Here is a 16,520-nt window from a genome sequence, read left to right as displayed (position 1 = left end):
GTACACGACACAGCGGCCCCACGGTCTATACCTGGGATTGTACACGGCACAGCGGCCCCACGGTCTATACCTGGGATCTCCACGACACAGCGGCCCCACGGTCTATACCTGGGATTGTACACGGCACAGCGGCCCCACAGTCTATACCTGGGATCGTACACGGCACAGCGGCCCCACGGTCTATACCTGGGATTGTACACGGCACAGCGGCACCACGGTCTATACCTGGGATCGTACACGGCACAGCGGCCCCACGGTCTATACCTGGGATCGTACACGGCACAGCGGCCCCACGGTCTATACCTGGGATCGTACATGGCACAGCGGCACCACGGTCTATACCTGGGATCGTACACGGCACAGCGGCACCACGGTCTATACCTGGGATCGTACACGACACAGCGGCCCCGGTCTATACCTGGTATCGTACACGGCACAGCGGCCCCACGGTCTATACCTGGCATCGTACACGGCACAGCGGCACCACGGTCTATACCTGGCATCGTACACGACACAGCGGCCCCACAGTCTATACCTGGGATCGTACATGGCACAGCGGCCCCACAGTCTATACCTGGGATCGTACACGGCACAGCGGCCCCACAGTCTATACCTGGGATCGTACACGGCACAGCGGCCCCACGGTCTATACCTGGTATCGTACACGGCACAGCGGCACCACGGTCTATACCTGGGATCATACACGACACAGCGGCCCCACGGTCTATACCTGGGATCGTACACGACACAGCGGCCCCACGGTCTATACCTGGCATCGTACACGGCACAGCGGCCCCACGGTCTATACCTGGGATCGTACACGACACAGCGGCCCCACGGTCTATACCTGGGATCGTACACGACACAGCGGCCCCACGGTCTATACCTGGGATCGTACACGACACAGCGGCCCCACGGTCTATACCTGGCATCGTACACGGCACAGCGGCCCCACGGTCTATACCTGGCATCGTACACGGCACAGCGGCCCCACGGTCTATACCTGGCATCGTACACGGCACAGCGGCCCCACAGTCTATACCTGGGATCATACACGACACAGCGGCCCCACGGTCTATACCTGGGATCGTACACGGCACAGCGGCCCCACGGTCTATACCTGGGATCATACACGACACAGCGGCCCCACGGTCTATACCTGGGATCGTACACGACACAGCGGCCCCACGGTCTATACCTGGGATCGTACACGACACAGCGGCCCCACGGTCTATACCTGGGATCGTACACGACACAGCGGCCCCACGGTCTATACCTGGCATCGTACACGGCACAGCGGCCCCACGGTCTATACCTGGCATCGTACACGGCACAGCGGCCCCACGGTCTATACCTGGCATCGTACACGGCACAGCGGCCCCACAGTCTATACCTGGGATCATACACGACACAGCGGCCCCACGGTCTATACCTGGGATCGTACACGGCACAGCGGCCCCACGGTCTATACCTGGGATCATACACGACACAGCGGCCCCACGGTCTATACCTGGGATCGTACACGGCACAGCGGCCCCACAGTCTATACCTGGGATCATACACGACACAGCGGCCCCACGGTCTATACCTGGCATCGTATGTGACGGGAGTATTCTCCAGAGCAAGGAGGGACAACAGGCCTGGGAATAATCCAACAGATTTATTGACCAAAAAACAGGAACAACACGAAGGTAATTTGCAGAGTCCCAAAATAAGTCCACAGGAAACTGATTCGGGGCACCTCCCGACAATCCTTGTGCCAGATCACAAAACCATAGTCCTTTAAGAGTCCCAGAAATCCACCACGATCACACAGAGGCCGAAGCTTCCTCAGACAGCCTCGTCCTTCTCTTTTAGCATCCAACTCACATCTGATCTTAAAGCAAGAATGTATTGTCAGGGCTCCTGGGATCAGTCCATCTGAAGGGGGGTAGGGGTCACACCTACTATTCAATGGTTTGGTCCATCAGAAGATTCTAGAAATGTAAGGGCTCCACTTAGTCTACAGGATGTGTATTGTAGGTTATCTTCTGCTTAGGAAAACAATAGCCAAAGTTCCACTAGCTGTTGACACAAGCCTAAATTAGATTATGGTCCAGGTACATCACAAGACATTGCAAGTATTGGGGGAAGGAGACATGGTTAATTTACAGCAAATGAACCAGAGGAAAGTTAAATGACATATTATACAAAATACAGGACAGGGCAAGACTGCAAATCATGACAATCCCTTCCCCTCCCAATTTGTGTACGTACTAGGGACCTCTACAGGTCACTGGTTAAGTACACACAGGCATGGCTGACAGGACTCAGGGCTCCTCTTGCCTGGACAGTCCATCTACATTTTGGTGTTGGCTGCCTCTTCTATACTGTATGGTAAAGTTATAGGGCTGCAGTGCCAGGCTCCATCGTAGTAAGCGTCCATTGTCCCCAGAGACTCTGTTCAGCCAGGTGAGGGGATTGTGATCAGTAATGACAGTGAATTCTCGTCCATACAGATACGGCCTTAGTTTCCTAAGGGCCCACACTACAGCCAGACATTCTTTTTCAACAGTTGCATAGGCCACTTCTCGGTCCAGCAGTTTCCGGCTGAGGTAGGCAATGGGGTGCTCGTCCCCAGCTGCATTCACCTGGCTGAGGACAGCTCCCAGTCCATAAGCAGAGGCGTCCGTCTGCACAATGAATCTCCTCTTGTAGTCTGGAGCAGCCAGAACAGGGTCACAGACCAGAGCGTCCTTCAGCTGGTTAAAAGCCTCATCACAGGCTGGAGTCCAGATCACCAGCCGGGGCATCGTTTTCTTGGTCAGGTCGGTAAGAGGCTTGGCCACAGTGCTGAAATGAGAAACAAATTTTCGGTAATAACTGGCAGTGCCCAAAAAAGCCATAACTTGTTTCTTAGTTTGGGGTACAGGCCAGTCTCTAATAGCCTGGATTTTGGCAGGTTCGGGACGGAGCTTCCCTCCTCCTACTCTATGCCCTAGGTACTGGACTTCACCCATCCCCAATTGGCATTTATCTGGTCGAATGGTTAGGCCTGCTGCAAGAAGCAGGTCAAGAATAACGGCTACTTGGTTCAGATGTTCCTCCCACGTCTGGCTGAAGATAGCGATATCATCCAAGTAGGCACAAGCAAAGTCACCACATCCCCGGAGGATCTGGTCCACCATTCTCTGGAAGGTGGCCGGGGCATTCTTCATTCCAAAGGGCATATTTAGGAATTCATACAGACCAAAGGGGGTTATAAAAGCGGACCGTTCTCTCCCCTCCTCCGTCAGAGGGATTTGCCAGTATCCCTTACTGAGATCAAAGATAGTGACATATCGGGATCCAGCCAGTCGGTCTAGAAGTTCGTCAATACGAGGCATTGGGTAAGGATCACTGACGGTATGGTCGTTTAGTCGTCGATAGTCCACACAAAATCGAGTACTCCCATCCTTCTTGGGTACTAACACCACAGGAGAGGCCCAAGGGCTATGGGAGGCCTGGATTACCCCAAGCTGTAGCATCTCCTCCAGTTCGTGCTGCATGGTGTTTCGAACTGATTCAGGTACCCGGTAAGGAGCCTGTTGTATGGGACGGATGCCCTGAGTGTCCACATGATGTTGGGTGACGGTGGTTCGGCCTGGTTGGGATGAGAAAGCAGCACGTCTCTGTTGAAGCACTCCCAGCATCTGGTTTTTCTGTAAGGAATCCAGGTGATCTCCCAGAGGAACCTGTTCCACAGTGGATGGGGCTCTCGCTGCTTCCACGAGATCAGGTAGGGAGTCTGTCATGATTTGTAGTCTTGCCCTGTCCTGTATTTTGTATAATAGGTCATTTAACTTTCCTCTGATTCATTTGCTGTAAATTAACCATGTCTCCTTCCCCCAATACTTTGCAATGTCTTGTGATGTACCTGGACCATAATCTAATTCAAGGCTTGTGTCAACAGCTAGTGGAACTTTGGCTATTGTTTTCCTAAGCAGAAGATAACCTACAATACACATCCTGTAGACTAAGTGGAGCCCTTACATTTCTAGAATCTTCTGATGGACCAAACCATTGAATAGTAGGTGTGACCCCTACCCCCCTTCAGATGGACTGATCCCAGGAGCCCTGACAATACATTCTTGCTTTAAGATCAGATGTGAGTTGGATGCTAAAAGAGAAGGATGAGGCTGTCTGAGGAAGCTTCGGCCTCTGTGTGATCGTGGTGGATTTCTGGGACTCTTAAAGGACTATGGTTTTGTGATCTGGCACAAGGATTGTCGGGAGGTGCCCCCGAATCAGTTTCCTGTGGACTTATTTTGGGACTCTGCAAATTACCTTCGTGTTGTTCCTGTTTTTTGGTCAATAAATCTGTTGGATTATTCCCAGGCCTATTGTCCCTCCTTGCTCTGGAGAATACTCCCGTCACAAACTGGTTGGCAGCGGTGGGATCAGAGCAGAAGAAATGGAGGACAACGGCCCATCAACTTCTGGAACCAGAGCCTCAGAGTACAAGAACTGGACTGCAAAGAACCTACAAACAAAGGCCCGTGAACTGGGAGTCAGCTGCAAGGGACTCTCCAAGGAGCAGCTGATTGAAGCTTTGGAAGCAGTTCGCCTGCAAGATGATGCTGAGGAAGGATCCTCACAGCAAAGAGAGGAAAGGCGGCAGTCGGAGGTAAATACCCAAAAAAGTCAGTGGGTTGTGTGGTACGAGGAGGAGATGGCCTTACTGGGAGAAGAGGCTACCATAGAAGATAAGAGGGAGGTCATGCGCACAGCCAAGGAGAGGCAGCGCAGGATGGAGGAGAGGGCAATGCTGGAGAGGGAGATCGCTTTGGAGGCATCGAGAAGCTCCAGACAGACTGTACCCACAGCATCCCCCATGAGGGAACTCCCCAGAGTGTCCCGCAAAGACTTCAAGCCGTTTAATGAGGCTTCCGGTGACATTGAGGGCTTCTTCCTGGACTTTGAGCATCAGTGTCGATTAATGGAAGTCCCGGAAAGGGAGCGCGTCCGACATCTTGTGGGGCTCTTAGAGGGTGGAGCTGCCGCAGCCTATAGAGCTATGGACCCTCGGTGGAACTGTGAGTATGCAGAGATTAAACGGACTGTTCTAGAACATTATGCTGTGACCCCAGACACTTACAGGACCCAGTTTCGTACTTTAGCCTGTAATGAGGAAGTGTCTTTCAAGATGTATGCCCACAGACTCAAACAAATATGTAATCGCTGGCTGGAGGCAGAGGAGGCCTTAACCTGGAACACCTGTCTCCAGGTTATCCTAAAAGAACAATTTTTTGCCCAGTGCCCCGCTGAGATCAGGGAATGGGTGCGTGAGAGGAAACCTGCTACAGTGGAAGAAGCTGCATCTCTCGCTGATGAGGCTCTCACCATCAAGCCTCGGTGGAGAGTTCTGTTGGAGGATGGAGAGAGGCCTACCAGCTCCACAACACCGGTGGCCCCCAGTTCTTCTGTCCCCATTGTTCCCCGTTCCTCTGAGCCACCACCTCGTGTTGATACCTGTGTTAATGTGCCTCCTGTTGCTTCCACTGCGTTTTCTGGAATACGACGAGGAGAGGAAGTAGCAGAGCGCAGGTGTTATGGTTGTGGGCATCCGGGGCATCTGCAGGCCTCATGTCCAGCCAGCTCATGGAGGAATCGTCCTCAAACCCCTACAGCACCTTCAGGTGGGAGCCGACCGGCAGGTTCCCTTACTCCTCGCCCAAGAGGACGCATTGGATGGAGTGAGACACAGCACAGATGCTATCGATGTGGGCAGCCTGGGCATCTGCAAGCCTCCTGCCCAGCTGTTCAAATGAGGATTGATCCTGTACCCAATCATATTATTAATTATGTACAGCCAAGTGCCATGGAGGAAGACGTGTCACCACTAAGTGAGGACTGGCCTAGTGCCTCACCCACCCATGTTGCACCACTAGGAGTTTATGGTGTGCGACCCGCAGCTATGACGACTTCAGCTCATCGAGGTAAGCACTTGCAGGAGGTCGTGCTGGATGGACAAAGACTTGTTGGATTTTGTGACTCAGGAGCTTTCCTCACGCTGGCTGATCCCCGAGTGGTTCGGCCTGAGGCAATCCATAGAGGACCTGGAATTGTCATTGAACTGGCTGGTGGACAATGGAGGGCTATTCCCACAGCCACTGTGGATCTGAACTTTGGTTTTGGGGTCAGGCGATGTTTGGTTGGGGTGATGGGTGGTCTGCCTGCAGCTGTTCTCCTGGGCAATGATGTGGGAAAGCTACGATGCCAATTCGTGGCTGCATGAAGCCACATGTAAGTTACGCCATGCCTGTGTGTACTTAACCAGTGACCTGTAGAGGTCCCTAGTACGTACACAAATTAGGAGGGGAAGGGATTGTCATGATTTGTAGTCTTGCCCTGTCCTGTATTTTGTATAATAGGTCATTTAACTTTCCTCTGATTCATTTGCTGTAAATTAACCATGTCTCCTTCCCCCAATACTTTGCAATGTCTTGTGATGTACCTGGACCATAATCTAATTTAGGCTTGTGTCAACAGCTAGTGGAACTTTGGCTATTGTTTTCCTAAGCAGAAGATAACCTACAATACACATCCTGTAGACTAAGTGGAGCCCTTACATTTCTAGAATCTTCTGATGGACCAAACCATTGAATAGTAGGTGTGACCCCTACCCCCCTTCAGATGGACTGATCCCAGGAGCCCTGACAATACATTCTTGCTTTAAGATCAGATGTGAGTTGGATGCTAAAAGAGAAGGATGAGGCTGTCTGAGGAAGCTTCGGCCTCTGTGTGATCGTGGTGGATTTCTGGGACTCTTAAAGGACTATGGTTTTGTGATCTGGCACAAGGATTGTCGGGAGGTGCCCCCGAATCAGTTTCCTGTGGACTTATTTTGGGACTCTGCAAATTACCTTCGTGTTGTTCCTGTTTTTTGGTCAATAAATCTGTTGGATTATTCCCAGGCCTATTGTCCCTCCTTGCTCTGGAGAATACTCCCGTCACAGAGTCCTCATCCTCTTGACCGTCCTCTGAAGCTAGCCGACAGCTTGCTATCATTGGAAGGGTCCGGTCATGGTACTCCTTAATCATATTCACATGGACAGTCTTTTGTCTTAGCCCCTGATCATCTAAAGCAAGAAGGTAATTGGTGTCATTCAGTTTTCTGAGAACCCGGAAGGGACCCTCCCATGTTGTCTGCAGTTTATTCTGCCGATGGGGAACAATCATTAAGACCTGTTGTCCTTCTACAAACTCCCGGTAGCGTGCTTTACGGTCATACCATGTCTTCTGTCTGGTTTGAGCCATCCGCACATGACTCTGGGCAAAACTAGCAAGTTGGGCCAGGGTTTCTCGCAGCTTTAGGACATAAGGGACAACAGGGGCCCCTGTATCTTCAACTTGCCCCTCCCAGTATTCCTTGAGCAGGGTTAAGGGTCCTCGGACCTTTCTTCCAAAGAGTAGTTCAAAGGGGGAGAACCCAGTGGACTCCTGGGGAACTTCCCGATAGGCAAACAAGAGATGGGGTAGGTACTTTAAATAAACTGGAGAAGTGGGCAGCAACTAACAGAATGGTTTTTAACAGGGAGAAATGCAAAGTACTACATCTGGGCAATAAAAATGAAAAAAGCATATATAGAATGGGAGGAATAGGGCTAAGTGACAGCACATGTGAAAAAGACTTGGGTATACTAATAGATCACAGACTGAATATGAGTCAACAGTGTGATGCAGCAGCAAAAAAGGCAAATGCAATTCTAGGATGTATTAACAGAAGCATACAGTCTAGATCACGTGAAGTCATTATTTCCCTCTACTCCTCTTTGGTCAGACCTCATCTGGAATATTGTGTCCAGTTTTGGGCACCACATTTTAAAAAAGACATCAACAAACTGGAGCAAGTTCAGAAAAGAGCGACCAGAATGGTGACCGGTCTGCAAACCCTGTCTTATGAGGAAAGGTTGCAGGATTTGGGAATGTTTAGTTTGCAAAAGAGAAGACTGAGAGGAGACAATAGCTGTCTACAAATATCTAAAGGGCTGTCACATTGTAGAAGGATCAACTTTATTCTCATTTGCACAAGGAAAGACTAGAAGCAATGGGATGAAACTGAATGGGAAGAGACACAGATTAGATATTAGAAAAAACTTTTTGACAGTTAGAGTGATCAATGAGTGGAACAGGCTGCCACGAGAAGTGGTGAGTTCTCCTTCAATGGAAGTCTTCAAACAGAGGCTGGACAGACATCTGACTGGGATGATTTAGCGAATCCTGCTTTGAGCAGGGGGTTGGACCAGATGGCCCAGGAGGTCCCTTCCAACTCTACGATTCTATGATTCTATGATTCTATGATTCTACTTCTCCCAGTTTGAATCTCTGTCAGTGAAGGCCCTCAGCATATTCTTCAGACTGCCATTAAATCGTTCACAAAGTCCATTTGTTTGGGGATGATACGGGGTCGTGCGGATCGCTCGTACTCCACAGGTGCGCCACAGACACTGGACCAGCTCTGACATGAACTGGGAGCCTTGGTCCGACAAGATCTCACTGGGAAATCCTACTCTGGTGAAAATGGTAACCAGGGCCTCGGCCACCTTGGCTGCAGAAATACTTGACAAGGCCACCGCTTCTGGATATCGGGTGGCATAGTCCACAACAGTGAGAATGTACTGCTTTCCAGATTTACTTGGTTTAGCCAGAGGTCCAATGATATCAACAGCTACTCTTTGAAAGGGTTCTTCTATTATAGGGAGCGGTTGCAGGGGTGCCTTTGGGTGATCTCCGGGTCGCCCTCTACGCTGACATATGTCGCAAGTTCGGCAGAAATGCGCCACTGCTTGGGAAATCCCAGGCCAATAGAAAGATTGAGTCAATCGCCTCTCGGTGCGGGTTTTGCCTTGATGGCCAGCAGTAGGAATATCATGAGCAAGGTGTAATAGGGGAATTCTGTATTTCTGAGGAACAATCAGCTGTTTGCTATAAGTCCAGGGCTTATCTAGGGAGTCGGCATTGGTAACCCGATACAGAAGTCCATTTTCTCTGATAATTCTTTCTCCATTCTCCCCTAGCTGCCCTATTTCAGCTCGAGCTCTAAAACTAGCTAGGGTGGGGTCAGTCTCCACTTCTTGTCTAAACTGAACTTTATCCCAGGTAACATTCATATTATCCCCACAAGAAGAATCACTCACCGGCTGTGACGGCAGTTCTGGTGGCCTCATTTCCATGGATGGGTTGTACATGTCCACATTTGCTGCTCTCTTGGCTTGACTTCGGGTTACCGCACCGACAAAGTGGCAATGAAGATTCCCCACATCATTTCCTAGAAGAACGTCTGCAGGGAGGCCGCTCATCACACCGACCATGCATTGTTTGGCCCCAAAGCCATAATCCAGGGTCACACTCGCTCTTGGAATATATCTCTGGGTACCTCCAGCCAATTCAATGGCAATTCCTGGTCCCTTTTGAATTGCTTCTGGTTGAATTACTCGGGGATCGGCTATGGTGAGAAAAGCCCCAGTGTCACGGAAGCCAACAACTTTTTGACCATCCAGCACGACCTCCTGTAGATGTTTGTGCTGAAGATCAGAAGAACAGGTGGCTGGGGCTCGCACCCCATAGACTCCTGGTAGGGAAGCCAGGATATCAGAGTCACTTGGCAAGTCCTCAGGCACTGAATCCATCTCTTCTCCAGGTGAGGGGGTCTGTAGATAATGAACAGGCAAAGGCGGTCTGTAGGTGTTCTGCCTCCGTACACCTGGACATTGGAATTGCATATGCCCGGGCTGCCCACATCCATAGCATCTGCGCTCTGGGATTCTTCCTCCACGTCGTAGTCCCAAAGGTGGAGCAGGAGTAATGCGAGGCACAGTCACACGAAGGTCACCATGAGTTGATGGTCTAGTGGGATGGTGAATATTGGAGGCAGAAGGACCAGGGGCCGCCAGCGTTGGGGGGCTGGTAGTGTTTTTCTCCCTGAGTAGTAATTTTTTCCACTGAGGCTTGATGGTGAGAGCCTCATCAGCTAGAGCTGCAGCTTCCTCCACTGTTGCTGGTCTCCTTTCACGCACCCATTCCCGGATCTCAGCGGGGCACTTAAAATAAAACTGCTCTTTTAGGATGACCTGCAGGAACGTTTCCCAGGTTATTGCCTCCTCTGCCTCCAGCCAGCGATGACATATATGTTTGAGTTTGTGAGCATACATCTTGAAGGACACTTCCTCATCACAGGCTAAAGTACGGAACTGAGTCCTGTAAGTGTCTGGGGTCACAGCATAATGTTCTAGAATAGTCTGTTTAATCTCCGTATACTCACAGTTCAATCGAGGGTCCATAGCTCTATAGGCTGCGGCAGCTCCACCCTCTAAGAGCCCCACAAGATGTCGGACGCGCTCCCTTTCCGGGACTTCCATTAATCGACACTGATGCTCAAAGTCCAGGAAGAAGCCCTCAATGTCACCGGAAGCCTCATTAAACGGCTTGAAGTCTTTGCGGGACACTCTGGGGAGTTCCCTCATGGGGGATGCTGTGGGTACAGTCTGTCTGGAGCTTCTCGCTGCCTCCAAAGCGATCTCCCTCTCCAGCATTGCCCTCTCCTCCATCCTGCGCTGCCTCTCCTTGGCTGTGCGCATGACCTCCCTCTTATCTTCTATGGTAGCCTCTTCTCCCAGCAAGGCCATCTCCTCCTCGTACCACACAACCCACTGACTTTTTTGGGTATTTACCTCCGACTGCCGCCTTTCCTCTCTTTGCTGTGAGGATCCTTCCTCAGCATCATCTTGCAGGTGAACTGCTTCCAAAGCCTCAATCAGCTGCTCCTTGGAGAGTCCCTTGTAGCTGACTCCCAGTTCACGGGCCTTTGTTTGTAGGTTCACCGCAGTCCAGTTCTTGTACTCTGCGGTGCTGGTTCCAGATGTCGATGGGCCGTTGTCCTCCATTCCTTCTGCTCTGATCCCACTGCTGCCACCAGTTTGTGACGGGAGTATTCTCCAGAGCAAGGAGGGACAACAGGCCTGGGAATAATCCAACAGATTTATTGACCAAAAAACAGGAACAACACGAAGGTAATTTGCAGAGTCCCAAAATAAGTCCACAGGAAACTGATTCGGGGCACCTCCCGACAATCCTTGTGCCAGATCACAAAACCATAGTCCTTTAAGAGTCCCAGAAATCCACCACGATCACACAGAGGCCGAAGCTTCCTCAGACAGCCTCGTCCTTCTCTTTTAGCATCCAACTCACATCTGATCTTAAAGCAAGAATGTATTGTCAGGGCTCCTGGGATCAGTCCATCTGAAGGGGGGTAGGGGTCACACCTACTATTCAATGGTTTGGTCCATCAGAAGATTCTAGAAATGTAAGGGCTCCACTTAGTATACAGGATGTGTATTGTAGGTTATCTTCTGCTTAGGAAAACAATAGCCAAAGTTCCACTAGCTGTTGACACAAGCCTAAATTAGATTATGGTCCAGGTACATCACAAGACATTTCAAGTATTGGGGGAAGGAGACATGGTTAATTTACAGCAAATGAACCAGAGGAAAGTTAAATGACATACTATACAAAATACAGGACAGGGCAAGACTGCAAATCATGACATCGTACACGGCACAGCGGCCCCACAGTCTATACCTGGGATCATACACGACACAGCGGCCCCACGGTCTATACCTGGGATCGTACACGGCACAGCGGCCCCACGGTCTATACCTGGCATCGTACACGGCACAGCGGCCCCACGGTCTATACCTGGCATCGTACACGGCACAGCGGCCCCACGGTCTATACCTGGCATCGTACATGGCACAGCGGCCCCACGGTCTATACCTGGGATCATACACGACACAGCGGCCCCACGGTCTATACCTGGGATCGTACACGACACAGCGGCCCCACGGTCTATACCTGGCATCGTACACGGCACAGCGGCCCCACGGTCTATACCTGGGATCGTACACGACACAGCGGCCCCACGGTCTATACCTGGGATCGTACACGACACAGCGGCACCACGGTCTATACCTGGGATCGTACACGACACAGCGGCCCCACAGTCTATACCTGGGATCATACACAGCACAGCGGCCCCACAGTCTATACCTGGGATCATACACGACACAGCGGCCCCACGGTCTATACCTGGGATCGTACACGACACAGCGGCCCCACAGTCTATACCTGGGATCATACACAGCACAGCGGCCCCACAGTCTATACCTGGGATCGTACACGACACAGCGGCACCACGGTCTATACCTGGGATCATACACAGCACAGCGGCCCCACAGTCTATACCTGGGATCGTACACGGCACAGAGGCCCCACGGTCTATACCTGGGATCGTACACGACACAGCGGCCCCACGGTCTATACATGGGATCGTACACGACACAGCGGCCCCACAGTCTATACCTGGGATCATACACAGCACAGCGGCCCCACAGTCTATACCTGGGATCGTACACAGCACAGCGGCCCCACAGTCTATACCTGGGATCATACACAGCACAGCGGCCCCACGGTCTATACCTGGGATCATACACAGCACAGCGGCCCCACAGTATACCTGGGATCGTACACGACACAGCGGCCCCACGGTCTATACCTGGGATCGTACACGACACAGCGGCCCCACGGTCTATACCTGGGATCGTACACGACACAGCGGCCCCACAGTCTATACCTGGGATCATACACAGCACAGCGGCCCCACAGTCTATACCTGGGATCATACACGACACAGCGGCCCCACGGTCTATACCTGGGATCGTACACGACACAGCGGCCCCACAGTCTATACCTGGGATCATACACAGCACAGCGGCCCCACAGTCTATACCTGGGATCATACACGACACAGCGGCCCCACGGTCTATACCTGGGATCGTACACGACACAGCGGCCCCACAGTCTATACCTGGGATCATACACAGCACAGCGGCCCCACAGTCTATACCTGGGATCATACACGACACAGCGGCCCCACGGTCTATACCTGGGATCGTACACGACACAGCGGCCCCACAGTCTATACCTGGGATCATACACAGCACAGCGGCCCCACAGTCTATACCTGGGATCATACACAGCACAGCGGCCCCACACTCTATACCTGGGATCATACACGACACAGCGGCCCCACGGTCTATACCTGGGATCGTACACGACACAGCGGCCCCACGGTCTATACCTGGGATCGTACACGACACAGCGGCCCCACAGTCTATACCTGGGATCATACACAGCACAGCGGCCCCACAGTCTATACCTGGGATCATACACGACACAGCGGCCCCACGGTCTATACCTGGGATCGTACACGACACAGCGGCCCCACAGTCTATACCTGGGATCATACACAGCACAGCGGCCCCACAGTCTATACCTGGGATCGTACACGACACAGCGGCACCACGATCTATACCTGGGATCATACACAGCACAGTGGCCCCACGGTCTATACCTGGGATCGTACACGACACAGCGGCCCCACGGTCTATACCTGGGATCATACACGGCACAGCGGCCCCACAGTCTATACCTGGGATCATACACGACACAGCGGCCCCACGGTCTATACCTGGGATCATACACGGCACAGCGGCCCCACGGTCTATACCTGGGATCGTACACGGCACAGCGGCCCCACGGTCTATACCTGGGATCATACACGACACAGCGGCCCCACGGTCTATACCTGGGATCATACACGACACAGCGGCCCCACGGTCTATACCTGGGATCATACACGGCACAGCGGCCCCACGGTCTATACCTGGGATCATACACGGCACAGCGGCCCCACGGTCTATACCTGGGATCATACACGACACAGCGGCCCCACGGTCTATACCTGGGATCATACACGGCACAGCGGCCCCACGGTCTATACCTGGGATCATACACGACACAGCGGCCCCACGGTCTATACCTGGGATCGTACACGACACAGCGGCACCACGATCTATACCTGGGATCATACACAGCACAGCGGCCCCACGGTCTATACCTGGCATCGTACACGACACAGCGGCCCCACGGTCTATACCTGGGATCGTACACGGCACAGCGGCCCCACAGTCTATACCTGGGATCATACACGACACAGCGGCCCCACGGTCTATACCTGGGATCGTACACAGCACAGCGGCCCCACGGTCTATACCTGGGATCATACACAGCACAGCGGCCCCACGGTCTATACCTGGGATCATACACGACACAGCGGCCCCACGGTCTATACCTGGGATCATACACGACACAGCGGCCCCACAGTCTATACCTGGGATCGTACACGGCACAGCGGCCCCACAGTCTATACCTGGGATCGTACACGACACAGCGGCCCCACGGTCTATACCTGGGATCGTACACGGCACAGCGGCCCCACGGTCTATACCTGGGATCATACACGACACAGCGGCCCCACGGTCTATACCTGGGATCGTACACAGCACAGCGGCCCCACGGTCTATACCTGGGATCATACACAGCACAGCGGCCCCACGGTCTATACCTGGGATCATACACGACACAGCGGCCCCACGGTCTATACCTGGGATCGTACACGACACAGCGGCCCCACAGTCTATACCTGGGATCGTACACGGCACAGCGGCCCCACAGTCTATACCTGGGATCGTACACGACACAGCGGCACCACGATCTATACCTGGGATCATACACAGCACAGCGGCCCCACGGTCTATACCTGGGATCGTACACGACACAGCGGCCCCACGGTCTATACCTGGGATCGTACACGACACAGCGGCCCCACGGTCTATACCTGGGATCGTACACGGCACAGCGGCCCCACGGTCTATACCTGGGATCATACACAGCACAGCGGCCCCACGGTCTACACCTGGGATCGTACACGGCACAGCGGCCCCACGGTCTATACCTGGGATCGTACACGGCACAGCGGCCCCACGGTCTATACCTGGGATCATACACGACACAGCGGCCCCACGGTCTATACCTGGGATCATACACAGCACAGCGGCCCCACGGTCTATACCTGGGATCGTACACGGCACAGCGGCCCCACGGTCTATACCTGGGATCGTACACGGCACAGCGGCACCACGATCTATACCTGGGATCGTACACGGCACAGCGGCCCCACAGTCTATACCTGGGATCATACACAGCACAGCGGCCCCACGGTCTATACCTGGGATCATACACGACACAGCGGCCCCACGGTCTATACCTGGGATCGTACACGGCACAGCGGCCCCACGGTCTATACCTGGGATCATACACAGCACAGCGGCCCCACGGTCTACACCTGGGATCGTACACGGCACAGCGGCACCACGATCTATACCTGGGATCATACACAGCACAGCGGCCCCACGGTCTATACCTGGGATCGTACACGACACAGCGGCCCCACGGTCTATACCTGGGATCGTACACGGCACAGCGGCCCCACGGTCTATACCTGGGATCGTACACAGCACAGCGGCCCCACGGTCTATACCTGGGATCATACACGACACAGCGGCCCCACGGTCTATACCTGGGATCATACACGACACAGCGGCCCCACGGTCTATACCTGGGATCATACACAGCACAGCGGCCCCACGGTCTATACCTGGGATCATACACGACACAGCGGCCCCACGGTCTATACCTGGGATCGTACACAGCACAGCGGCCCCACGGTCTATACCTGGGATCATACACGACACAGCGGCCCCACAGTCTATAACTGGGATCATACACGGCACAGCGGCCCCACGGTCTATACCTGGGATCATACACGACACAGCGGCCCCACAGTCTATACCTGGGATCATACACGGCACAGCGGCCCCACGGTCTATACCTGGGATCATACACGACACAGCGGCCCCACGGTCTATACCTGGGATCGTACACAGCACAGCGGCCCCACGGTCTATACCTGGGATCATACACGACACAGCGGCCCCACGGTCTATACCTGGGATCGTACACGGCACAGCGGCCCCACGGTCTATACCTGGGATCATACACGACACAGCGGCCCCACAGTCTATACCTGGGATCATACACGACACAGCGGCCCCACTCACCTTCCCAAACTTGTTCTGCTTGATGTGCAGCTGACTCTCCTTCGTGGGCTTGTCAGGGGCGGCCATCCCGGGTGTGGATCACAGACACAAAGCTCCAAAACCTCTGCAGGACATCTCCACACTCACAATAGGGATCCACAGATCTCAGGCTTCCCCCCGCACTTCATCTAACTTTACTGCACTTCACTGAGCTCCAACCTCCCCACCCCCGCCCTCAATTTCTGCTTTTTCTATAACTTCCTCCTCTGTCAGCTTCCTGTATACACATCACTGCACTATATATACTGGTCACATGTCCATATATACTGGTATATACTGCCCTGTATACACATCACTGCACTATATATACTGGTCACATGTCCATATATACTGGTATATACTGCCCTGTATACACATCACTGCACTATATATACTGGTCACATGTCCATATATACTGGTATATACCGCCCTGTATACACATCACTGCACTATATATACTGGTCA

The 16,520-nt window shown here is 53.0% G+C and overlaps 1 protein-coding gene across 1 annotated transcript in view; it reads right to left on the bottom strand.

Annotated features, from left to right (window-relative positions):
* The window catches only part of DOK1 (docking protein 1), a 112,308-nt gene extending 96,053 nt beyond the window's left edge, over positions 1-16,255 (bottom strand). Inside the window, exon 1 of the mRNA XM_073586831.1 lies at positions 16,038-16,255. Within this exon, the coding sequence (XP_073442932.1) occupies positions 16,038-16,103 (66 nt within the window). The 5' untranslated portion in view covers positions 16,104-16,255. The remainder of the gene's footprint in view (positions 1-16,037) is intronic.
* Positions 16,256-16,520: the final 265 nt, after the last annotated feature.

This window comes from Dendrobates tinctorius, unplaced genomic scaffold, assembly GCF_039654945.1.
Source record: "Dendrobates tinctorius isolate UK_male_01 unplaced genomic scaffold, ASM3965494v1 ptg000096l, whole genome shotgun sequence".
In the NCBI taxonomy this organism is placed as follows: Eukaryota; Metazoa; Chordata; class Amphibia; order Anura; family Dendrobatidae; genus Dendrobates; species Dendrobates tinctorius.
This window is presented reverse-complemented; position numbering and strand designations above follow the sequence as displayed.